We start from the raw sequence: 27,836 nt of genomic DNA, 5'->3' as shown, positions 1-27,836 counted from the left end.
CGTAATTCCTTGGTTTTCTTAACCAAAATTTGAACTGGTTCTTCCTCATAAGTCAAATTTGGTCGAATCTCTATTTCTTCAGTAGTGATAACATGAGATGGATCCGATTTGTACCTTTTAAGCATGGATATGTGGAAAACATTATGGATCTTGTCCATATCCGGAGGCAAATCTAACTGATAAGCTATGGGTCCAACCCTTTTTAATATCTCATACGTCCAATGAACCTCGATCTCAACTTTTCTTTTCGTCCAAAACGTAATACCTTCTCTTAATGCGATACTTTCAAAATACTTTGTCCCTTCTTGGTACACTATTTCTTTTTTTTTCAAATCTGCATAGAACTTTTGTTGATCTGAGGCTATTTTTATATTGCTCTGGTTAATCTTCACTTTATCCTCTATATTTTTCATTAAATCTAAGCCAAACAAATCCCGATCTTTCAAATCAAACCAATTTAATGGTGTTCTGCATTTTCTCCCATATAGAGCTTCATACGGAGCCATCCTAATACTTGATTGATAACTATTGTTATACGTAAATTCTACTAAAGGCAAATACCTTTCCCATGATCCCTTAAATTCAATCACACATTCCCTAAGCATATCCTCCAGTATCTGAATAGCTTGCTCTGACTACCCATCTGTTGCGGATGAAAATTTGTACTAATGTTCAATCGAGTACCCAATGCCTCATGCAAGGACTTCCAAAATCTTGAAATAAATCTTGTGTCTCGATCGGACACTATCGATATTGGTACTCCGTACAGTCTAACTATCTCTTTTATATACAGCTCTGCATACTTATCCATTGAATAGTCTACTCGAACTGGAATAAAATGAGCCATCTTGGTCAATATGTCTACTATTACCCAAATCGAGTCCTTTTTACCCGATGACAACGGTAGCTCTGAAACAAAATCTATTGTGACTCGTTCCCACTTCCACTCAGAAATTAATATTGGCTACAGTAACCCGGATGACACTTTATGTTCACATTTCACTTGCTGACATGTCAAACATTTGGCAACAAACTCTGTGACAACTCTTTTCATGTCAGGCCACCAGTAACGACTCTTTAAATCCTGATACATCTTATTTCCACCTGGGTGCATCATCAAAGGGCTATAATGTGCCTCACCAAGAATATCTTTCCTCAATTCATCATCATCTGGAATGTAAAGTCTTCTGCGGTAATATAAACATCCATTATCCATTGTTTCAAAATCTTTGGCTTCTCATTTTTCTACTTGCATCAATCTCATTAAGCATTCCTTATCTCGACCTTGTAGCTCTTTAACCCGATCCAAAAACATCAGCCGTAACTCTAATTCAGCAATCAAAGCACCATCTTCCTTTAAAAACATATGTGTATCTAAAGCCCTTAAAGTTGTATAAGTCTTTTGACTGAGCACATCAGCCTTTCCCAGATGATAGTCAATAACCAAATCATAATATTTTAAGAGCTCAATCCATCTTCTATGCCTTAAATTTAGATATTTCCGATTCAACAAATACTTTAGACTTTTAAGATCTGTATAAACATGGCAATGCTCACCATACATATAATGGTGCCGTATTTTTAGAGCAAATACCACTGCAGCCAATTCTAAGTCATGCGTCGGGTAATTTCTCTCATGATTTTTCAACTGTCTTGAGGCATAAGCCACAACTTTTCCTTCTTGCATCAGCACACATCCCTACCCATTATGGGATGCATCACTGTAAACAACATATTCTTTACCCGACTTAGATTGCACGAGCACTGGAGCCTCAGTTACTATTCTCTTTAGCATTTCAAAAGTTTCTTGGCATCTATCTGTCCAAAAAAAAGGCACCTCCTTTTGTAACAACTTAGTTAGCGGTAGAGTTAACATCGAATTTTTTTTACAAATCACCTATAATAAGCAGTGAGCCCCAAGAAGCTTCGAACTTCTGAAATATTCCTTAAGGGTTTCTAATCCACTATGGCTTGAATCTTTTTGGGATCCACTCTTATGCCTTCTGCAGATACTATGTGACCAAGGAAAGCAATCTCAAATAACCAAAATTCACATTTGGACAATTTCGCGTACAACTTCTTATCACGAAGTATCTGAAGAACCACTCGAATATGAGCATCATGTTCCTCCCTTGACTTGGAATATACCAAGATATCATCTATAAACAGTACCATGAACTGATCTAAGTACGATTGGAACACTCTGTTCATTAAGTCCATAAATGTTACAGGGGCATTTGTTAATCCAAACGGCATTACCATAAATTCATAGTGTCCGTACCAAGTCTGAAAAGTCGTCTTGGAAATATCCTCTTTTTCGATCTTTAACTGATGGTACCCCGACCTCAGATCTATCTTAGAAAACACTGATATGCCTTTCAATTGATCAACCAGATCATCAATCCATGGAAGAGAATATTTTTTCTTTATTATTACTCTATTTAACTGACAATAATCAATACATAACTGCATAGACCCGTCATTTTTCACGAATAGCACAGGTGCGACCTAAGGAGAAACACTGGGTCGGATGAATCTTTTATTAAGCAGCTCCTACAATTGTGCTTTTAGTTCCCTTAACTCCGTTGGATCCATTCTATACGGAGCCATAAAACATGTTCGGTACCCGAGTAAACCTCAATTCTGAATTCTACTTCATAATCTGGAGGCAAACCCTGTGACTCTTCTAGAAAAAACCTCTGGAAACTCCCCAACTATGGGGATATCATGTAATCTCACTTCCGGCACTCTAGTGTCTATCATATTAGCTAGAAAAGCTACGCATCCTTTTGACATCATTATCTTTGTGGTCATGGCTGAAATCATATTGGACAGGGATTTTGTCTTCTCACCTATCATCACAATTTCGGAGTCTTCTGTATTCTTTAGGAATAATCTTTTCTGACAACAATCTACCCATCCATGGTGTGGAGACAACTAATCCATGCCCAAAATGATTTCAAACTCATCAAATGAAAATTCCATTAAGTTTGCCAAAAACATAACCCCTTGAATCTTAATTGGATATTTTCTATACACCCAAGCTACCCTTGCAATATGACCCATAGGATTTACCGCTATCATTTCACTAGAAATTGGTTCTAAAGGAATTCCTCTATTCCTAACCAATTTTGTACTAATATAAGAGTGCGTAGAATCATGGTTAACTAGAATAAAAGCATGCTCATCAAAAAGGTGAAAGGTACCTGTTATGATCTACGGATCATCCCAATCACCACTGGTATTTATATTATATACTGGGGCCACTCCCCGAGTCTCTTGTCTCTGATAGCCTCAAATTGACTGCTTAATCTTCCCCTTACTCTACTTCTATTAGGTGCTACTACTGATCTCTCCGATTGTACTGATCTATCCCCATATCTCTGTGGACAGCTCCTAGCATAATGACTCGTTCCTCCACAAAAAAAGAAAGCACCAGAGAGCACTCTACATACTCCCCGGTGAAATTTGTCACATGTCTGACATGGGTTACCTTTTTCTCCAAAAGCTCAACCCGAGCTCGCAGTAAAAGAATGGGACTGCTTAGATTTATGTACGGCAGCAACAACATCCGTTCTACCAGTATATCGGGAACCTGAACCCTTGTCTCTCTTAGCATGAGATGTAGATAAAGACATCCCAATCCTTTTTCCTGTCTGCACACTCTGCTCTGTTGCCAAAATCTCATTTTGATCTCTTTCAATCGCCTTAGCTTTGTTTATAACTTCTTGTAAGCTAAAAAAGTTTAATGCCAACACCATCTCTTTTAACTTAGGCCTCAGATCCTCAATGAACCAATATTGATGAGTTTTATCATTAGGGACTACCTTTATAGCATAACGGCTGAGCTTATTATATTCGACCTCATACTTATGCACCGCTCGATCACCTTGTTTCAAGCTAAGAAACTTTAATATCATTGATCTCATAAACTGTTCCTCGATATACTTGTTCTTGAACTCCTCTTGGAAGAACTGTCAGTTCACTTACTCTGGTGATGCATACATCGTCGTGTTTTTCCACCATACCCGAGTTGATCCTTAGAGTAACAATACAGCTCTACCAAGTTTTTCATGATCGGAGAACTGTAGACTTTCCAGTATCATCATCACATCGTTTAACCATAAGTCCGCATCCATCAGACCTTCACCATCTTTTCCCCGAAACTCAGGAGCTCCCAAACTTCTTAAATCATTTGGAATTAGCATTCGCGGTACTAAAGGAGCAAGGGGAGACGGATGAGGTTGGAACCTTGTCAAGATAGCGTCGAGAGCTTGCATAAAAGCTCCAAACTCCGGAACAAGCATACCCTGAGGTGCTGGTGCACTACGTTCTCAGAATGAATCAGATGTTCGCTATTTTCCTCATAGCTTTCACTACCCGATCCATCTCTACTCTCATGTCCAGCTGCTCTTATCGAATTCGTATAATCCGATATCTATTGCAACATACAGAAAGATAATACTTAAGTTAGTAAGGAGAGACATCTTATCATATTCATTCTAGTAACATTGACATCTTAGTGGCATGTAAACTCTTTTTACATCAAAATTACACTTGATTCAGCCGAGAATCAGCTCTCATACCAATAAATGTAACACCCATCTCCCATATACCATTCCATATACGAGATACAGATGTCACATGTAACACCCCCAACCCATATCCGACCCAGATCCGAGTATGAGGTGTCACATTAACTTTTCAAAACACTTTTCTTTACAAATCAGCAAAATCTTAAATTCATCATTTAAGAAAATGAATACTTTACTTTAATTAAGATCCATTAGTTTCTACAAAACATATCAGAGCATATTCAATTCAAATCTAATAGTACATGCCAACTATATTCAAAATAAAAAAAAATACATATTAATCATTACTTTTATGATATGAACTTCGTAAGGAAGATGTTAACATGTCTTGCTCCTCTTAGCTTCTCTCATCACTTTTCAAACCTACGTGTGAAACATTCACACGCTAAGTTAATGACTTAGTGAGGCGAATAACCATATAATGTAAACTATAACTTGTAATCATGCATTAACAACTACTACTATCATATCATACACCAGCATATATCCGTTCATACATCAAATCCATACATGCATATAATTATCTTCATTCCTATCATTATTGTATTATTATCGTTAATTTCTTTTATCGTATAATCCTATACTTATCATTTATACACATCATATCATATCACCAAACAAACACATAACATCACATAGAATTTACTCATATAATATCTTTTAGATAGCCCATGTACACATGTGAGAACTAAAGATATGCGAGTGCATTGAGGTTGTGCGCATATGTTGTTACCACAACTCGTATAGGGTCCCACAAGGGGCATGTGAAATTTGTCCCGAAGGACATATGTATGTCCTGAAGGACCTCTGTATGTCCCGAAGGACCTCTATATATTCTGAAGGACCTCTGTATGTCCTAAAAGACCTATGAACCCTCAACTCTTGGCATGCCAACTATACCCCTAGCTCTCATAACACATAACATGGGCATTAGTTTTTATACTTATCATATAATACTTTCACAGAGCTCTTTATCCCATTCTCATATGATCGCATAATCATGTAGTTTATTTTTCGTGTAATTTCTGTCACTTCTCATATGATTTCATATTCATATGTCACATAAATATATATATCATACAAATCATGTCGCACATATACCATAACATATAACTCAGACACTCATAACAAACACATGTTCATGTTCATGAATTCATGCATAATACTATAGGAAATAGACTTGTCGCAAGTCTTATTTCCATTAAACATAATACACTATCTAATATGCACTCACCTTGGCCTCACTAAGTTCCAAATCCACTTTTATGTTTTCTTATTTTTCGATCGAATCTTAACTTGATGGTCGTTCTGAAACTTGTTTAGACTCAATATCTACATAAATATAATTTCCAAGATGATTATCAGAAGCCTAACATTATAATTCAATGCTAACAACTTAAGCTAATTAATGAGCAAGAATTTATTTTTTCCCTTTAGGAGGGTATCAGTACACTAATGGGGTATCGGTACCCAAATTAAACTCGATATTCACATGTATCATTACCTGCCGGTGGGTATCGATACCCAGGTATCGGTACTACCCTTCTAGGTATCGATACACCATGAAGATGTTCAAATAAAATGGTCTTAGGGTATTGGTACCTATTCATAGGGTATCGGTACCCCCTTGCCCAGAAATTCTTTTTAAGCCCAAATATCACTCCAAATCAACTTAAATAATTCATAACTTAGGTTTTTTAATACCTTTAACTCATGTACACATATATAAATCAATTTCTATTCATTCAATACGTCTTTAACCTCAAAATCCTATTCTTCATATATAAATCAATAATTAAACTCAATTTTCAACATGTTCTAAATTTAATTATATCATTGCATATCTCTCAATTAGGTTGATAACAAGTCAAATTTGACTTTCAATTCTACTTATCAACTCTATTAGGAGTTTTCATTCAAAAACTCCTAATCTTTAATCTCTTCTAACTCCTTAATCTTTTGATTTAAATTTACCTTAAGATTTGCTTAAGCTTTCTTATCATCTCAAGAATCAAAACAAACTTTAAAACGAAAGAATTAACCAGCTGGAGGCCAACTTACCTTATGCAAGACTTCACGGTGGAGAGGAATGAGAAGACTAAAGAATGCTCTGGATATCTCTTCCTCCTCATTTCCACCATTCCACGTGGTAATATCCTTAATAAAGGAAAGATAAAAATATTTATTGTCAAATGACCATTACACCCTTTACTTCATTTAATAATTACCAATAATCTCTCATAAAAATATTTCCAAATGAGTCCCTGAACTTTACAATCTTTTGAAATCAAAACTAAAAGTTTCAAAAATTTTATTTTAGTCACTAACCCTGATTTTGATATATTACAAATCTCCCCTCCTTATAAGAAAATTCATCCTCGAATTTTCATTGCACTAATAGATGAAGATATTGTCTACACATATCCTATTCATATTATCATATTACCTTCTCAATTTAATCTTTCCTTTCACCGTTAGAAACTTGTCTTTCCTTCCTTTAGTTCCTCAACTACCCTTCTCTTTGATACCTCTCTCTACTGTCACTTATCATGTATATAATAGCATCAATTCTTATTACTCAAACTCATAAATCAATCAAATTCCTTATCAATCTTCAATTGTCTTGCAATAATAACCGAACTTTTATTCTATCATCACTTGACTACCTCTAAAACTTCCTTAATACATATATAAATCATTCTTCATTTCTCTGAATACGTCTACTTGACCAAGAAACATATTCTTAAATCTTCATCATAGATGAGAAAAACATACACTTTGCATAATCAAACAATCTCTTATATCACCCGACGTACCTTTCTTACTTCTAGTCAAACTTATAATATATACCTCAACATAACCTTCATCACATCTGATCCTTTAAACTTCATCATTTCATTTCCTTATTTCATTATTCCTTCAAAAATCAAAATCTCTTTATACACAAATCATATCTTTTCTTTCATGTCCACATACTCTTTTCCTATCACTTATACTCATCTCTAATACTCTTTTCTTTATCACATCTTTATAACTTCGATAATTAACTTCACTTATACAAAACCTCATTCTTTATCGTCTCTTGTACTTGTATTTCCTTTCTCTAGACTCCCTTTAAAACATATAAATACTCAATTCCTTGTCTACATAATATATATATGATCAGAATACACAACCACATCCAGATCCATATCATACTTGATTAACTTCACTTTATCTTTCCTCCAAATCTTATAACTCTATTACAACTTTTTAATCTAGGGCATAAGCCCTAGTTAAAGTAATCATATACATCATTTCCAATCGGAATTATCCCAACAATAGCTTACTTAGCTTATCAAATATCTATTTCTACTCATGCACAATGCAATTTCCTGAGTTCAAACTCAAACATTATAACTTCCTTTATCTTACAACTGATCACTGATGTACCCATTCTTAAACTCTTTAGAACAATATCTACATCACTTGATCCGTTTTAGATACTTCTTCTTCTTTAATTTATATATATATATAATTCCTAACATAACTTTCAATCTAATTCATCACTTTCATATCTAAACTTAACTTTATATCTATATTTTAACTCCTTATTTAATTTTTCAATACCAAACTCTACTACTTAAGTGGGTATGACTTTTATCGAATTTGTTCTTTCAACATGAAATACAGCTGATTCTAACCAATGTTGTTTTTAAAACCCATAATCTCTGTATCTCTTTGATAATACTAATCTTTATAAATATCAGTTCTCTTAATCATTCTGAGCCCTCACTAGAACTTTAGCACAAATAACTACTTCTTGAAAAAAGAACGATTTCAACACCAATAACATTCTCTTAATCTAAGTGCAACTCTTTCACCAATTACTTGCATATATCTTCCACTTAAACCAACTTAACAACTATTCACCCAACTTATCAAACTACACCCTTATCCATACCCAATACAATTCCCCTGTTTCAAGCTTATAACCTCTGGCTTTATATATCTGATAAACTTATCACCGAGATGCTTATTATCAAACTCTTCGAAACTAATAACCACATCATTGAATCTTCTATCATTCTCATGATAACATCTGTTTAATATACTTCAACCCATCCACATATTAACTGATCTACTTCATCTAACTTCTCTACTTTCAAACAGTGGAGACCCTTTAACGTTATTCTAACATGATTTCAACTTTCTGAAATCCACCTTTGATCTTACGAGGCACTTCCTGAGGTGTCTGCTCTTCATCCTGACTGGCTAAGGCAGGTGAATTGCTATCACAATCAGGAATATAGCCTCTCACCTCACTTCGAAATTATCATAATCATACTTCTATTATAACTTAGCAATCTAATTCTATTAGCAAGAAAACACACTTCTTACACTACCAGATCAGAAATTTCTCACTTTATGTTGGCATGTACACATTTTTAAAACTCATTTGACTTTGGTTTAAGCCTAAAATTAGCTAAACCTTAGCTCTGATACCATTAAATGTAACATCCCAACTCGGATCCGACCCGGATCCGAGTCCAAGATGCCATATTGACTTTTCAAAACACTTTTCTTTACAATTCAGCAAAATCTTATATTCATCATTTAAGAAAATGAATATTTTACTTTAATTAAGATCCATTAGTTTCTACAAAACATATCAGGGCATATTGAATTCAAATATAATAGTACATGCCAACTATATATATATTAATCATTACTTTTCTGATCTGAACTTTAGAAGATGTTAACCTGTCTTGCTCTTCTTAGCTTCTCTTCTCTCTTTCCAAACCTACGTGTGAAACACTCACACGCTAAGTCTATGACTTAGTGAGGCGAATAACCATATAATGTAAACTCTAACTTGTAATCATGCATGAACAACTACTACTATCATATCATACACCAACATATATCCATTTATACATCAAATCCACACATGCATATAATTATCTTCATTCATATCATTATCGTATTATTATCATTAATTCCTTTTATCGTATAATCATATACTTATCATTTATTCACATCATATCATATCACCAAACAAACACATAACATCACATAGAATTTACTCATGTAATATCTTTTAGATAGCCCATACACCAGCATATATCCATTTATACATCAAATCCACACATGCATATAATTATCTTCATTCCTATCATTATCTTATTATTATCATTAATTCCTTTTATCGTATAATCATATACTTATCATTTATTCACATCATATCATATCATATCACCAAACAAACACATAACATCACATATAATTTACTCATGTAATATCTTTTAGATAGCCCATGTACACATGTGAGGACTAAAGATATGTGAGTACATTGAAGTTGTCCACATAAGCTGTCACCACAGCTCGTATGGGGGGTATGTGAAATTTGTCCCAAATGACCTATGTATGTCCCGAAGGACCTATGAACCCTCGACTCTTGGCATGCCAACTATAACCCTAACTCTCATAACACATAGCATGGGCATTAGTTTTTATACTTATCACATAGGTCTTTATCTCATTCTCATATGATCACATAGTCATGTAGTTTATTTTTCGTGTAATTCTTGTCACTTCTCAAATGATTTCATATTCATATTCATATAAATATATATCATACAAATCATGTCACGAATATACCATAACATATAACTCAGACACTCATAACAAAACAGTTCATGTTCATGTTCATGAATTCATGCATAATACTATAGGAAATAGACTTGTCGCAAGTCTTATTTCCATTAAACATAATACACTATCTAATATGCACTCACCTTTGCCTCACTAAGTTCCAAATCCACTTTTATGCTTTCCTATCTTTCGATCGAATCTTAACTTGATGGTCATTCCAAAACTTGTTTAGGCTCAATATCTACATAAATATAATTTTAAAGATGATTATCAGAAGCCTAAGATTATAATTCGATGCTAACAACTTAAGCTAATTAATGAGCAAGAATTTATATTTTCCCTTTAGGAGGGTATCGGTACCCAAAATAAACTCGATATTCACAGGTATCGTTACCTGCCGGTAGGTATCGATACCCAGGTATCGGTACTACCCCTCTAGGTATCGATACACCATGAATATGTTCATCTAAAATGGTCTTAGGGTATCGGTACCTATTCATAGGGTATCGGTACCCCCTTGCCCAAAAATCATTTTTAAGCCCGAAAATCACTCTAAATCAACTTAAATCCTTCCTAACTTGGCTCCTTTAATACCCTTAACTCAAGTACACATATATAAATCAATTTCTATTCATTCAATACGTCTTTAACCTCAAAATCCTATTCTCCATATATAAATCAAGAATTAAACTCAATTTTTAACATGTTCTAAATTCAATTCTATCACTGCATATCTCTCAATTAGGTTGATGACAAGTCAAATTTGACTTCCAATTCTACTTATCAACTATATTCTAAGTTTTCATTCAAAAACTCCTAATCTTTAATCTCTTCTAACTCCTTAATCTTTTGATTTAAAGTCAGCTTAATCTTTTCTTAAGCTTTCTTATCATCTCAAGAATCAAGACAAACTTTAAAACGAAAGAATTAACCAGCTGGAGCTCAACTTACCTTATGCAAGACTTCACGGTGGAGAAAAAAGAGAAGACTGAATAATGCTCTGGATATCTCTTCCTCCTTCTTTCCCCCATTCCACGTGGTAATATCTTTAATAAAGGAAAGATAAAAATATTTCTTGTAAAATAACCATTATACCCTTTACTTTATTTAATAATTACCAACAATCCCTCACAAAATATTTCCAAATAAGTCCCTAAACTTTATAATCTTTTTAAATCATACCTCAAAGTTTCAAAAATTCCATTTTAGTCACTAACCCTGATTTTAAGAAATTACATCATCACTATTATTATTGTTCCTCTTTCAAAAACCCGTAAAATTTTGTTTCATTTTATTAAAAATTTAATTCACTTATAAAAAACATACATTAACTTAATTAGACGAACAAAAAGAAATGTTCACACACATTACCATTGTACAACAGTTTAATTCAAATACTATTCAAAGCGTTTTTACTAAGTCCTATTACATGCCAACTAAAATATATCAAAAGTAGACATGTATGAGGCGACTCTGGCTTGGATGTCCAATGATCTCCTTACTCAACTTGTATTCAACCTATGCATGAAATAAACACACGTTAAGTATTACTTAGTGAGGCAAAACTAATCATACAATGAAATCAATATATATATATATATATATATATATATATATATATATATATATATATATATATATATATATATATATATATATTATATATATATATATATATCATTATTCTTTATCGATCAAATACCAATTCGTTATTTATATTCATTATCATTTCTTTAAAATACACATGTAGTGCCCATACGGTCATTCATTAACATATTATGAATTCCGTGTTTTGCACACATAGTGCCGAAACGGTTATTCATTCACATAGGATGAATTCCTTGAAATGCACACTTAGTGCCAAAATTGTTATTCATCCACATAGGATGAATTCTGTGAAATGCACACTTAGTGCCGAAACAGTTATTCATCTACATAGGATGAATTCCGTGAAATGCACACTTAGTGCCGAAACAATTATTCATCCACACATGATGAATTTCGTGAAATACACACTTAGTGCCGAAACGGTTATTCATCCACATAGGATGAATTCCGTGAAATGCACACTTAGTGTCGAAACGATTATTCATCCACAGGATGAATTCCATGAAATGCACACTTAGTGCCGAAACGGTTATTCATCCACATAGGATGAATTCCGTGAAATACACACTTAGTGTCGAAACGGTTATTCATCCACATAGGATGAATTCCGTGAAATGCACATTTAGTGTCGAAACGATTATTCATCCACATAGGATGAATTCCATGAAATGCAGACTTAGTGTCGATTTGGTAATCACCACATACATTTTAAACAATCATACATATATGATTAGTACATCATATAGTTAAACAATTAAATGCACTTACATGGCTATCTTCTCTACTGAATCCAAAATGCCAAGCTGGTTACTCAGGTACTTTGCCTTTGCCCTTCGTTTTGCTTGTTTCTGGATTTTGATTTCGATCTACCCAAACATCCATTAAATACATGTACAATATCAATTGTTAGTATATTTCCTAACAATTACACTTAAACATTACTCAAAAGAACTTATTATTAATTTTTCTACAACTTTATTAGCCTATCTTACAATTTCTGGCTCTTCAGAATCGATACCCATACTATGTTATCGATACTACCATACTATGGTACCGATACTATGCTATGGTATTGATACTTTACCTTCGATATCGATACTCCCCCCTTCGATATCGATACCTATTGAATTAGTATCATTACTACTTAGCAGATTCATCCTATTTTACCATATAGTATCGGTATTGTTCTATTAGTTCGATACTCGTGTCCATAATTTCCAGTTTTCAACCCGATTATCACCCAAATGGGATCAAATTTCGTTATATTTACACCACACAAAACTATTAAACTCTTCTTTAACTATCCATGCTAACATTCCTTCATTTAGCCTCTTAAAACATCTAACATCTTTCAAAACATTCAATTCTAATAATCACACCACTTTTTCTAATATGTTCTTAATCCTATCTAATTCTTCTAATCTCTCATTTACCTCTTTGACAAGTCAAATCTACCAGTAAACATCAATAAACACTAATATACTAACATATCATTATAAAACCCATTTTCTAAAATCTCTAATATTTCCTCCATTTCATAGTTTTAATCTTATTTAATCATTCCTTAAGCTTCTATATCACTTAAGGTTGTAAAAACAACCCACAATCAAAAGGAAAAACTGATTAATTGAAGCTTACCTTTGGAGCTATGGAGGAGGCTTTACCCACGTGAAAGCAAAAGAAAATGAATTAGCTTTTGTATTTACTTCCCCTTTTCCCTTAGCTTTAATACCTTACTAAATAATAAATTTAAATTCATTTTCTTGTAAAGGACCAAAATGCACTCTAAACCATCCATTGTTACAATTTAGTCTAAACCACTAATCCAAATCATTCTCATATTCTATCATTTAATCGAATAAATCCTCATATTTTTAAATCATTTCAATAAAGTTCCTAATTCGATATTTGGAGCATTACATAAACACAACACCAATATCAGTTTGTAGAATTTCGCCATTATAATGGACAATTATGAAGAATTTGTTGTTTATTATTTGAAATGTTTTTGGTTAAATGAAACGAGTTTTTTTGCGTATGAGATTGAAGATGAAAGGAGTGTCTAATGTAAGAGATTGAAAATGCTTTGCACAACTTAAAGAGAAGACATATTTTTTCCCGTTGAAACTCGTCACACCGGCGTGACGAGTTCCATTGAAATTTTAAAAAAAAAATTGACAGTTTAACAATGGTCAATCCAATGGTAAAAAATTTGAAAATTATACCCGTTGGAACTCGTCACGCCGGCGTGACGAGTTCCATGACAATAAAATTTTTTTTAATTTTCTTTTAAAAAATTACAAAAACAATTATGTGGCGAATCCCTCAAGAATTTTTTTTAAACCAGGTTATGGGGCTCACCTGACACTACCCATTAAAAAATTATATCTCATGGAACTCATCACGCCTATGGGGACTGTTCAATTTACCGTAGATCCCAAATTAAATGTTTGGGTCTCCTAATGGGTTAATTTTTTTGTTGGGTGCCGTAATGGGCCAATTTGACCTCAGTGGGGGACAACAAAGCTGGCGGCCCTACTTGGCTGAGCCTTCGCAGAATAAGAATGCACTCTTCAATACGATGCCATTGTAATGGTTATAAAGACTAAGGTGGCGTTTGGTTTGCTGGAATCCCTTGGAATTGGTGGGAATTGGAATCCAATTTCATCACTTTCCCATGTTTGGTTCAAGTTTTCCAAGGGAATTAGAATCCCTCATGGCTTCAACTTTCCATCAAATGAGGGAAAGTGAATTTCATCCAAGAATGGATGGAATTCAATTCCCTTGTTGGAGGGAATTGAAATTTGACCATACTACCCTCATCAATCTTTTGGTAACTTATTCATATATTGAATAAAAAAAATTTTATTATTATTTCGGGTCGGGTTTCTAATTCATATATCCGGGTCGGGTTCGGATCGGGTGAAACTTTATTTTGGTTGGGTCGGGTCGGTTTTTTTAATTGTGATATTCGAGTCGGGTCGAGTTCGGGTTTAGGGTGAAAAATACCCGACCCGAAAATATATATAATTTTACCTTATGTATTTAGGAATAATTATAATAATACCCCTCTAAATATAATTTTTTCAATTAAGTCACTGTTTGTATTGAATAAAACTAATTTTTTATTATTTCGGGTCGGGTCGGGTCGGGTGAAACTTTATTTTGTTCGGGTCAGGTCGGGTTTTTTAAGTGTGATATTCGGGTTGGGTTTTTTTAAGTGTGATATTCGGGTCGGGTCATGTTTTTTTAAGTGTGATATTCGGGTTTAGGGTGAAAAAATTAGACCCGACCCAAAAAAATATATAATTTTACCTTATATATTTAGGAATAATTATAATAATACCCTATATATATATATATATATTAAATCAAGTCAATGTTTTTATTGAATAAAAATAATTTTTTTATTATTTTGTGTCGGGTTTCTAATTCATATATTGAATAAAAATAGTTTTTGGTATATTTTTTGGTAACTAATTAACATACTCCGATTGAAATGTATCGAAATATTGCTCTATCTTTTGGTAACTTATTAACATATATTGATTGCGATGATTTTAACTTATGATGTTTATTAGCATGATTTTTATAATTTATTTAAATGAATAATCAATCAATAAAATGAAAATTTAATATTTTTAAATTTTTTATAATATATTACTACATGTAATTTGTAAAACAAACTAAAATAAAGTAAAAAAAATAAGAAGGGCAATTCTGCCATTTTACATTATTGAAATCAAACTCATCTGACATGTCTGCGAACCAAACAAAATATGAAATTGGATTCTAAATCCTGACAGATTCTAATTCCTTCACAGATTCCAATTCTCTCGGAAATATTCTAGCGAACTAAACGCCACCTAAGAATACACTTGAATTTCATCTCAATTTGATTCAATGATTCAGCCGTTAAGTCATCATTGTTATCCAATTGAATCATAAACGTTATTGCTTAAATCTCAATACCATACCAACGATATTTTAATTATTCAATTTTGTAAAATCATAAAAATATGAAAAAATTATTAAAAACCTTTTTTATATAAAATTTGATTCAATTTGAGAAAATAATAAAACCTTAAGCATAAGAAGAAAGGAAAAATGATTACAAACTAAATTATTTAAAAAACAAATCAGCGTCAAACATATCATTAAATTTTAAATCAAACTAAACATGTTATTATCTATGTTAACTTAAGTCCCGATGAACCTTAGAAGCATGAATATTAATTCAATTAATAAATTATACATAAAAAATGTTACTTTAAACATTAAATTATTATAACATAAAAAATATTATTTTAGTTCATTTATTTATTTAATTATAAATTGAAGTTTAATTAAATACATCTTTTTAGTCTTTAATAAAAATCAACTAATAATATTATAATTATAAGGTTTCAAGTGAAAATAGGTAATCAAACTATGTATTCTTTTTGCTTTAAATACTTATAATATTTTTTGTCAAACTACGTACTTAAATTATTATATTTAAATATTTTAAGTTTACATATTTTTTATCGGTTAGAAAAATATTTTTTATCAATAATATTTTGACACATCACATAAAATTAAGAACTTATTTGATAAAATAGAATTCATGAGATTAAAGAAAAAACGAGTCATAGTTTAGGGTCTTATTTTGCAAAAAAATAATTTAAATAATTAAAGTGGTTACATATAATAGTCTAAAAAATAGTTTGATAAAAAATAATAGTTTAGGTACTTAAAACAAAAAATATATATAATTTGGACGTTTTTCCCAATAAATCACCTGTGATCGGTATATTTACCGATCTAACACCGGTCAGATTATATTTCCCGATTTAACACCCGTAGTAGTAAAGCGCGCCCTCTGAACCGCGTTATACGTTGATTTCGCGTCACGTGGGTATAGCGCGTCCCCTGCCCCGCGATATACGGTGATTTGGCGCCATGTGGGTATAGCGCGCCCCCTGATCCGCACTATACCTGGGTATCTGACACGTGGGGTATAGTGCGGTGCAGGGGGCACGCTATACCCATAAATACCCGCCCCTCCACATCCCAATCCTCCCTATAAATACCCCATCTTCAATCACTTTTATCACACTAAATTCTCTCAAATTCTCTAAATTTCTCTCAAATACTCTATCTTTAAGGTATATTTTATAATATTTTTACTATTATGTATTTAATTTATTTTAGTATTTTACTTTATTTAATATTTTACTAATATAATTCTTTTGTAGATATATAATGAAAGGCAGTCTACTTCGCTCGGATAGAAATCATATATCTCTACACTTTGCTGATACGGTAATATTTTAACGTTTTAATTTAATTTAAATTATTAGTAATATTTAGTTGATTTATTTAATGCATGATTATTAGATTAAGAATTAAATATTTCAACACTTTGCTGATACGGTAACATTTTAACGTTTTAATTTAATTTAAATTATTAGTAATAATTAGTTGATTTATTTAATGCATGATTATTAGATTAAGAATTAAATATCTCAACACTTTGCTGATACGGTAACATTTTAACGTTTTAATTTAATTTAAATTATTAGTAATAATTAGTTGATTTATTTAATGCATGATTATTAGATTAAGAATTAATTTTTGTAATTATTTATTTTTAGGAGAAGGATCGTGTATTAGATCCTTTTATTAGGAATCTTAAGTTAGTGACACCCAGTTGTGTCTTGCCGTATTTAGTAGAGGCTGGATTCGGTTACATAGGTAGATATCAGGGTCACTGTAAGATAGAGCCAGACCTAATTTCTGCCTTAGTAGAGCGGTGGAGGCCGGAGACCCACACATTCCATCTTCCGTGCGGAGAGTGCACGATCACGCTTGAGGATATTTCTATGCACCTGGGGCTTCCGTTGGATGGAGATGTGATATCGGGGATAGCTTCTGGTTCTTGGACTATTTTGTGTCGGGATAGTCTAGGACGTGTCCCGGAAAATTTTATCAGAGGTAGGATACCGTTAAATTGGTTAGATGCCAATTTTCGGGAGTTGAGCACAGACGCCTCTGAGGATGAGGTTAAGATGTATGCACGGGCATGCATACTGCAGCTGATAGGAGGGTTACTGATGCCGGACAAATCGTGCAACCTAGTTCACTGCATGTGGTTGCGACATCTTAGCGACTTTCATCTCGCCGGATCATTCAGTTGGGGCTCGGCAGTTTTGGCTTTGCTATACAGGGAGATGTGTGGAGCCACTGACTACAGGCGTAATGCTATCGGCAGATGTCTCCTGCTGCTGCAGTCTTGGGCATGGTATCGATTGCCCTTTTTATGTCCCGTTGTGAAGAACCCATTCGTATTTCCACTACTTCTGAGGTAATTATAAAAATGATTTTGTATATTAATAATTTTATACAGCGTATAAATTTTTTTTTTCCTTGAATAGGTGGTCTACTGATAGGAAAAATCATCAGGAGCTACCTGATGATTTAGAAAAAATTAGGGTGCTAATCGATCAGAAGGCTGGCACACAAGTATGAATTTTAATGTTTAAAAATCGATTTTAGATTATAGTTATATAATTAGATTATTATTTTGATAAAAATTATATATTATTTGTTTTAGTTTGAATGGGTGCCATATTCTACTGATGATGTGAGGGCGGTGATCCCACCTGAGTTGAGGGGTCAATCAGATGTTTGGATGGCGATGGTCCATCTGATCTGTTATGCGACCGTCGAGTGGCACTCCACTGATCGCGTGCTCCGACAGTTTGGTTGTTTTCAACCAATTTCGGAAGCACCTCGCAATATGGATGAGTTACATAGCTTAGATAGACGCGGCAAGACAGATACAGATTGGCTGGTGAGGCATCATGAGTGGGTCGTGTTGTGGGAGGATCGACATCGGCGCCTTCCACATAGAGAGCCCATTTTTACTGACTTCTTGATGTATGCTGAGGATTATTATAAGTGGTTCAACAGTAACGGGAAATCGTTTCTACTTCCCGAGGATGTACGAGGGCAGACTTTTCCACGACATCGACAGAGACGTTCACCGACACTGCACCATCGTCCCCCGACTCATGGACGGAGAGCAGGTGCTTCCGGTTCATCCTCAGCTGCACCAACAAGACCTTCACAGTAGCCACCACAGCCATTTATGATGCCACAACCATATATAATGCCGCCATCACCTTTTCATTACCAGATGCCTCCTCCGCCGCCTTCACCTGGTTTTATGACCCCCGCCGCCGTCACCATCACAGATGACCCCTCCTGGAGGCTATTATGGGTCTATGTTTGTAGATCTGACTTGGGGTTCATATGCTAGATATTTGGCAGGTTCAACCTCATCACCCATGGCCGCAACATAGACACCTCCTGTACAGTTTTCACACTCAGCGATGTCTGGGTTTTCCCAGTTTTTGCAGGCCGGTGGGATAGTCAGTCATACACCTCCAGGGTCCTTATTCTATGGAGGTGCTTCATCGTCATCAGCTCCTCATCAACCTAATGTACCTGCTCAGGACGACGACGACGATGATGTCGACGACGATGATGACATCGAGGAGTCAGAACTAGTGATACGAAGAAATCCTCCTCGAGACCGACAGCCACCACCCTGCGGAACACATTCGCGACGCCGGCATCGATAGATTTTTTTTATTATATTTGTATTTACTTTATTTTGTTTAATTATAATTTTTTATTATTTCTCATTTAATACTTACTTTATTTTGTTAAATTTGTTGGACTTTTTTTTAATATATTTCAGTTAATTTTGTTTATTACCATTTAATATCAGTTATCGTAATTTGGTTATCATTTACCATTTAATTCTTATTGTAAGTTTGTTGTATTTAAATACCAAATTGTTATTAGTTCGATAAAATTTAATGATTGTGTTCGTTTTTAATGATTGTATTTAATATCAGTTATCGTAATTTGGTTATCATTTACCATTTAATTCTTATTGTAAGTTTGTTGTATTTAAATACCAAATTGTTATTAGTTTGATAAAATTTAATGATTGTGTTCATTTTTTTAATCTTCATCAGCGATTATCGAATGACATTAACTTGAAGTAAATGCAAATTAAAATACAAGAATTATTATTTGATAAATAAATACATCATTTCCTCATCAATTGTTACTTGATGACAACAGAAGTGGACTTGTTTTTCTAGTGTGTCCTGGGTTTCTATAATGGCCACATCTTCTGTCTTGTCTAGATCTTTCTCGAATATCCATATTGTAATGAATTCGATTGGATTTTGGACGACCACGCTCCCTCAATAAACTCGGATTTGGTACAATCGGAAGCCAATCTTGAACCTCATCAGGGTCTTTGTCATTACCTATGGGGGGAAACTCAAATTCGTATACCTTAAAAACTTCAGATATTAGGTATACGGGATCCACAAAATGGTTATAGTCTTGACGTGTATGCGAGCAAGTTGCTATCACATGAGAGCATGGATACTTTAGAGCTTGAAAAAACCCGCAGTCACACGTTCTGTCCCTTAGATTTACTCTTAACGACACAACTTTAATCCCTTGAAGAGGTCGCAGTAACTCTGTGACACGAAACATTTCATGCCTTCTAGCTACAGACATTCCATTTGATGCAGCAATTTTTTTCTGTCGATCTGCAACTAATCTAGGGTGATAGACATGACTGCCTTGCATCCAGGTTTGAGCTTGTCCCCTGAGCTTCGTAAAAAGCGCCTCCAAATAAAAATATGTAGTTTTTACCAAAGCTTCTACAGGTAAGTGATGTGTACCCTTTAATGTTGAATTGATTGCCTCAGCCAAGTTGGTCGTCATGTGTCCATATCGATATCTACCATCATATGCGTTCGTCCACATTTCTTTATCGATGAGGCTGATGTAATCGTATCCTTCCTCGTTCTTCGCCTGCAAATCTTGAAGCATTGATTCAAACGTTTGAGGAAGTAGTTCGTAACCTGATCAAAAAAGGTATAACTTACAAACTTGCTTTCTTTGCAAAATTAAAATGATCAAAAAATGTATAACTTACTAACTTGCTTTCACTTACCCATGCGCACAATTAATTTACGCTCATCATTCTTCTTATACCTTCCATGATAGTTCGCAGCAATGTGTCGGAGACAATACATATGTTGGACAAAGGGTGGTTGCCACATTGGACCCAAAGACTCCATTGCTGCTTTGATCCCAGCTCCGCGATCTGAAATGACACAGATTTTTTCCCTCGTGATAACATGTGCAAGTAAATTTCGGAGGAAAAAAGGTCAAGAATCTGTATCTTCTCCTTCGACAAGAGCAAAAGCAACTGGAAGAATGTTGCGATTGCCATCTTGGACAACTGTCAATAATAAAACTTACTTGTATTTTCCATACAAGAAAGTCCCGTCGATCTGGACCACAAGCTTGCAGTATTTGGCAGCATTAACGCACTGTGGGTAACTCCAAAAAACTCGGTAGAATTGGCATCAATCGCGAAGAACTCGATCATTATGGTATGCATAGGAGGTTTCGAAGTCCACAATTGTCCCAGGATTCAATGTCCGCACCAGCCTAAACCAACCTGGAAGTTCGTTGTAAGATGCATCCCATTCGCCATGAAGTTTGACAATGGCATTTTGTTTTGCCAGCCAAGCTTTTTTATAGGAGACAGTGTTCCCATACTGCGATTGTATAGCTGAAATCAACATTGCAATAGCTATATGAGAGCTTGCTTTTACCATGGGCATGATGGATTGGCATATCACTTCAGAGTCCAAGTTGGGATGATCTTGGTTGACCCCTCCAGCACAACATGTGTGAGGACCGTTGTATACTGTTAGTTCCCATATGTTGTTTTTCCTCTTCATTTTTGATACGCGAACCATCCAATTGCATCTGTTTTCGCGTCGGGCATAGTAGCATACAAATTTTACGGTCGTCGATCGGTTGACTCTGGACTGAACAAAATTACGGATATTGTAATTTTTGATAGCATCATTGCTTCTTCTTTGCTTGAAAACTCCATGCCTAAAGATAACTCACCATTATTTATTGATGAGTAATATCCATAGTCACCGAGATGAGGCATATCCGCAAATTTTGGCCCGTACATTGCACCATAATCAGTTTCATACATGTGTGCATGAGAGTCAGTTTGTGCCACATTTCCTGGAACTTCATCATCATCGGAGTTGAATTGCGATGATTCTGGGTGAATGAATAGTCCATTCTCAGCACCATCCGCACCATGCTCACGAAGCGGTTCTTCTGGTGGAGATGATGGTTCCTCTATGCTCTCCACATTTAGGTCGAAGAACCTACTACTTGCACGCCTTCCCCTACTGAACTTGCACGCCTTCCCCTTGAACTAGAAGGCATATCGACATTCAGATCAAAAAAGCTCGTAGTCGAATGCCTCCTCCTGGAGCTTGAAGCCATCGTGTCAAATGGAAATTGTACAGATTGTTGCGTCGATGACATCTCCATATTAAGGTCAAAGAAATTTGCAGATGAATGTCTTCCCCTTGAACTGGACGCGGTGTTGCCATACGGATTGTTCGTGGACCCACCTCGGTACATATCGTAAGGAGTTACGGATGAATGTCTCCCCATTATGGCATTAAAATCATTACACATTACTATAGTCGGGCTGTCAACTTGATCAACTTGTTCAGCCAGCCCATAGTGTGAGCTTAAAGATTGACCCCAAACAGCACGCACTTGAACAAAATATACATACATCTCAATAGCGGCATCTGAATAATTACTTTAAGCTTCAACCATCATTTGAACATCATCATTGTTCGAAAGTTCGAACGCTGTATAAGTTAATGGCAACAATGATGTTAGAAATCTATACTGCAACGACGACATTCTTCTACTACTTCCAACATGAATCTTCCTCGAAATCTTCGTTATCAGCTCCTCAAGAGTTATGTTTCTCTTGAATGATATTTTAACACGCTCATTTGATACGAAAACAACGCCGGTTTCATCTTCTCCAATTTCACCATCATAATAAACAATAGCTGAAAGTCGCGCCATTCTTTGAGTTTAAAAGTGCGGCAATATTATATCTGCAAAAAAAAAACTGAAACAAACCTGATTAAATAAATTATATATGAACGAAAATATAACACAATAATTTTTTTACACATTAACGTAAATAGTTTAAATAATATAATTTTATATTATTACCTGCACCGTAAAACTATTTCGACGTATGCTCCCGCTTTTCAATTTTACAAACATAAAAATTAATTGAAAATAATTAGTATAATATTTTTTCAAATAATGATAATAAACAATAAGTATAATTAAAAAATTATAACAAAATTACCTTATAACGAAAAATCGCACGAACTTCTAAATCAAATATGAGAAGATTGTCAGAATTATTACTCGTTGACATAATTGTTGTATTAATTTATAAGAGAGGAGAGATGCGAGGAGATGTTAGAACCGGAGGAGTGTATTTATAAACATATAAGGTGTGGTACCTGCACCGCGTTATATGTAATTATTATATAGCGCAGACCAGGGACCGCGTTAAATATAATTTTGGTACGGCGTATAGCGTGCCCCCTGCTCCGCGCTATACCCCTACGTGGCGTATAGCGCGGAGCAGGGGGCGCGTTATACCCCACGTGTAACACAGTCAGCGTATAGCGCGGTACAGGGGGCGTGCTATACTCCATGTGACGCCAAATCAGCATATATCGCGGTTCAGGGGGCGCACTTTACTGCTACGAGTGTTAGATCGAGAAATATAATCTGACCGTTATTAGATCGATAAATATACCGATCACCGATGATTTTTCGAAAAAAAACACCTATAATTTGAGTAATATTTTTATTTTAAGCCTAGTTTTAACGCTACTTTTAAATAAAAAGAATAGAAATTAAAATCTTAAAAGAACTGAAGGCATAAATAAACTATAATAATTTATATATTAAAATTATTTTCATTGATATATGTAAATTGATTAATAAATTAAAAATGTATTTAGCGAATTATTTAAAAAAATCATTCATTATAATTGAAGTATGGGTAAAGTATATAAATAATGCTCAAACTTTTAGAACATTTGTATTTTTTTTTGTCACTCAACTTTTAAAACTTACAATAAAATAATCAAACTTTTAGTTTGTTTTCATTTTAATACGTTTCATTAGCTTCCTTCTTCTGCTGGTTATTTTGGTTACTTCTTCTTTCTTCTTATTCTTCTTCAAATGTGATTGACAGCTTTTCGTGCTCGAACGAAGACGATGGTTGGAGGTAATCATCAGATCCTTCCACCGCTCCTGCTTGTCTCGCTTGATTAAAAATCGAATCCACATCCTGATGCCTCGAAGGATCTCGAACCACCATCCCACTGCTCACCCAGATAAACAAATTAAAGAAGCAAAACAAAAATTCATAACAAAAAGTCAACGTCGAGGTAGAAGAGTTATACCTTTTCTCACTGTCGGACCCACCAGGAGGGGACCGGTTCAGATCGGCTAAGGTACGAACGTCACGAGCGTTGCTTCCGTCGCTATCAGACGATTTCTTATCAACGTTGCGGCGCGACCAAAGCGTATATGGGAGCGAGAGGGGCAGGCAGGAGAAGGCGAGCGAGACCTAGAAGGCGAATGCGAGGGAGAATAATCAGCGGAATCAGAGGGTGAGGAAGTCGGGGAGTTGATAACGGGGCCGAAAACAGGAGATGCGATCGAGTGCGGCTGGTGTGCGACGGTCGAATTGTTGTCGAAGAAAGTGGAAACGACGACATCGAGGTCCCACTGGTGGGATTCCAAAAAGAAGATGCCTTCTTCTTCGGAAGAATAAGCGATTTGGACGTAGGAGTTGATCAAATTATCGTTTTGATCGGTAGCTGGGTTATTGGATTGTTGAGTGCCACTTTACAGAGTAACATGTAGGTTTATTTATGTGGTTGACGCGTGCGATGAGATGGGATTTTAGGAGGAGGGGGAGGAGTAACTTGGAGAAGGAGGGAGTGGGTTAGCTGGAGTTAAGTGCACGTCAGTAAAATATAACGGGATGTAATGACAGGATTAAAATGAAAATGAATTAAAAATTTGATGATTTTATTATAAATGTAAAAAGTTAAGTGATCAAAATATGAACATCCAAAAAATTAGAGACTATTTATATACTTTACCCTTGAAGTATAAACAATTAGAAGAATTAAGTAGACGCCTGATTAATCGAAAAAAGAAAAGAAAAGAGTAGACACCTGACATGTTTTTCAACTTTTAAATGGCTATGCCTAGCCAGGACTTCTCTTTTAGAATAGTGCAAATTAGGGTTTTTCATTTACAGAAATGGCTACAGAATCTTCAGAATCCGAAGAAGAAGGGAAGATTACAGGAGGAAATCAACACCTAATTGTTGAAGATTATCTGAGAGAAATGGGAAAAAAAGCAGCTTGGAGTGTCAGCTCTTGTAAAACCGGCAATGGCGTCTCTTATCTCCGTGACGACAATCTTGAAACCTATTGGCAGTTAAACACGTTAATCTCTTCCCAATTTGACCCCCAATTTTACTTTCAATTCTCACTTTTTTTGAATGGCTTTCAGATCAGATGGCGCTCAGCCTCATTTAGTTAACATTCAGTTCCAGAAGAAGGTCAAGTTGCAAGTATGTGAGAATTCTGCTATTCTTTGGATCTTAAATTTTTAATTTATATGAACTTTTGATGATGGGTTTATGACGATTAGTGGGGTGTTTTCCTCCCTTTCATGTGGGTTTTTGAAGCTAGTTGTGCTTTTTGTGGATTTCAAGCTTGATGAGAGCTACACGCCAAGTAAAATCTCTATTCGAGCTGGTGATGGCTTCCATAATTTGAAGGTATAAAATATAATTTACTTTGTGCTTTCATTTAGAATCGTGCACTCTTACCAGGCTGTTTAATTTGTGCATAAATGTTTGTATAGGAGATTAAAACTGTGGAGCTTGTCAAGCCTACTGGGTTGGGTTTATCTTTCGTTATCTGGAAATGATCCTCGGTGAGTAGCAAAATGATTTGTTTCTGTTGTTACGTTTTCAATCACAATTTTAGCAGTTAGTTCTATAATGTTTTCTGCTGTTCTTTAATATAAACAGTTTGCTAGAGGAACACCCAAGGGGATATTTGTTTTGGGTTTACTGATCAATGAAAATGTCTTGCAGAGAAACCTTTGTCAATACCTTTATGCTGCAAATTGCGGTTTTGTCGAATCACCTTAATGGAAGGGATACTCATGTTCGACAGATCAAAGTTTATGGACCTCGACCGTATGTACCATACAAAAAAAATCATTTTCTTATGCTTAAGTTTTTCGATCGCCCATGTTCTAATTTATAATTCATTGGTGTTTAAATGCTTTATTGCAGGAATCCTATTCCCCATCAACCTTTCCAGTTTACTTCAAGAGAATTCATAACATACTCCACTGTGAGGTAACAGATGTGACCTGGCTTGGATGGTATGTGAAATGTGGAATAGTCTCATATGGAAGAGAACTGAGCATTAGAACTGTGAGGAGCCTTCTCATAGGAGTGTAAATCTCTCAATATTGGTAGGAAGAAAGTGAGATGATATTACCTGTATTCACTACCTTGGGCTTGTGCTGTTCAAATGGTTTAAACATCGTGATTTTCTGAGACATAGTTACATTATATTATTCGAGAAAAAGGCAATAGATGTTTTGATTTGTCACTCTGCATACCAGTTTTTATCTCCATGTTTTATCTCGTATTTAGGGTTGAAGTTTAATTCAAGACTTTCGATTTAAAAGAAACCTATTTCCCAGGTCAGGTTACCGTGAAATCCTATTATCATTTGAAATATTGGAACTGTGATATGTATTCCTAGCTGGGAATGTCTATTGCCACTCTGCAATCCACCAAAAACCATGATAGAAACTATACTATTGCCACTCTGATGTAGCATTGAATTGGAGACTCGCGAGGACCCGGCTGTTAACAAGCACAACCTCATGAAAATTATGTACTCAACTATCAGTCAAGTGTTAATTTGATAATAGAGAAGCCAGTGAAACAGTTCTTGACAAAGGTGTATACAATCAAGTTCAAACTTTTTGCCTATCGTTGATGTAAATTTAGCAAAAATCTAGATATCCCGTAGGAAAATCTCAAGGGATTAACAGTGAGATATTTGCCTACCTGCTTCAGTGAGATGGGAATGTTAGCCTTCCACATTGTTCAGGAGTCTTCACAATCTCCTTTGTAATTTCCCTCCAAGACCTACAAACTGCAGCACAAAACACAACAACAGCTCCAGCCGGCCAAGCCGTCTCACTCTCTTCAACTCTTTGGATGATATCCAAGAGCAGTTCGGGTGGTAGATTCGTCCATCATTGGTCGACGAAGTTGGACTCGATGGTGCTCGGTCTGGAGCAACGTGGGACCGAGTTCCGCTACGCCAAAGCTTTCTTTCCCCACCTCCTTTGATATGTTGCCAATCCATCTTTCATTTCCTTTAGTTCAAGCACAATCTTTAGTAACATCTTTCATAAGCACTCCAAATCCAATCTCTCAATATTCAACTGCAAATACGTAAACATATCCATTTGTTACAACACACCTCCCAAATCTCAGCTTAACTATAACCAATATTTAATCAAATCATAGTTTATAGAGCAAAATATTGAAGCTTTAATCACAACTACCACTCAGAAAAGAACAAGAAAAACAAAAAAACCCATGATTAACAAACCATAAATGTATAAAATATGTATAGAGAAATGAGTTTCTTTCACCTGAATCCAGTAATCCCTTAAAACTATAAAGTCGGGAATTAAATAAACGTGAAAGAAGCTCGAAGCCGACTGTTTCAAATCCCAGAATTGAACCAGCTCCGACGCATCCACACACTCTTATGACCCACAGTTCAATCAATATCACAAACCCAAAAGAAAATCAGATCAAAATGAAATAAATTATTGAAAATGCTGTTTTAACAAAGAAAAAATGGTGCCAACTTTTCTTTTCATTAACGAGTAATAGCTAACACAGGTGCCACCACCACC

At 34.9% G+C, this 27,836-nt stretch overlaps 1 protein-coding gene and 1 pseudogene across 1 annotated transcript; one reads left to right on the top strand and one right to left on the bottom strand.

Annotated features, from left to right (window-relative positions):
• Positions 1 to 229: 229 nt before the first annotated feature.
• On the top strand, positions 230 to 26,508 carry LOC120195392 (annotated as a pseudogene).
• Positions 24,019 to 25,046, bottom strand: LOC120195355 (plant UBX domain-containing protein 5-like). Its single transcript, XM_039197410.1, has 4 exons — positions 25,040 to 25,046; positions 24,492 to 24,676; positions 24,257 to 24,423; positions 24,019 to 24,175 (listed from the first exon to the last, which is right to left on the bottom strand). The coding sequence occupies exons 1-4, from the start codon at positions 25,044 to 25,046 to the stop codon at positions 24,019 to 24,021; spliced, it is 516 nt and encodes a 171-aa protein (XP_039053341.1).
• Positions 26,509 to 27,836: the final 1,328 nt, after the last annotated feature.

The sequence above is a fragment of the Hibiscus syriacus genome, unplaced genomic scaffold (assembly GCF_006381635.1).
Source record: "Hibiscus syriacus cultivar Baekdansim isolate YM2019G1 unplaced genomic scaffold, ASM638163v2 tig00117012_pilon, whole genome shotgun sequence".
Classification (NCBI taxonomy): domain Eukaryota; kingdom Viridiplantae; phylum Streptophyta; class Magnoliopsida; order Malvales; family Malvaceae; genus Hibiscus; species Hibiscus syriacus.
Note: the sequence above shows the minus strand (reverse complement) of the source record. Positions and strands in the feature narration are given on the sequence as shown.

Bases quoted from the DNA above. Each gene is read 5' to 3' on its own strand.
- LOC120195355 (XM_039197410.1), bottom strand. The intron at 24,424-24,491 runs GTTATCAACTCC...TTCGCCTTCTAG, and splicing joins CATCTCCTGTTTTCGGCCCC to GTCTCGCTCGCCTTCTCCTG. The intron at 24,176-24,256 runs GTATAACTCTTC...CTGGGTGAGCAG, and splicing joins GGGTCCGACAGTGAGAAAAG to TGGGATGGTGGTTCGAGATC.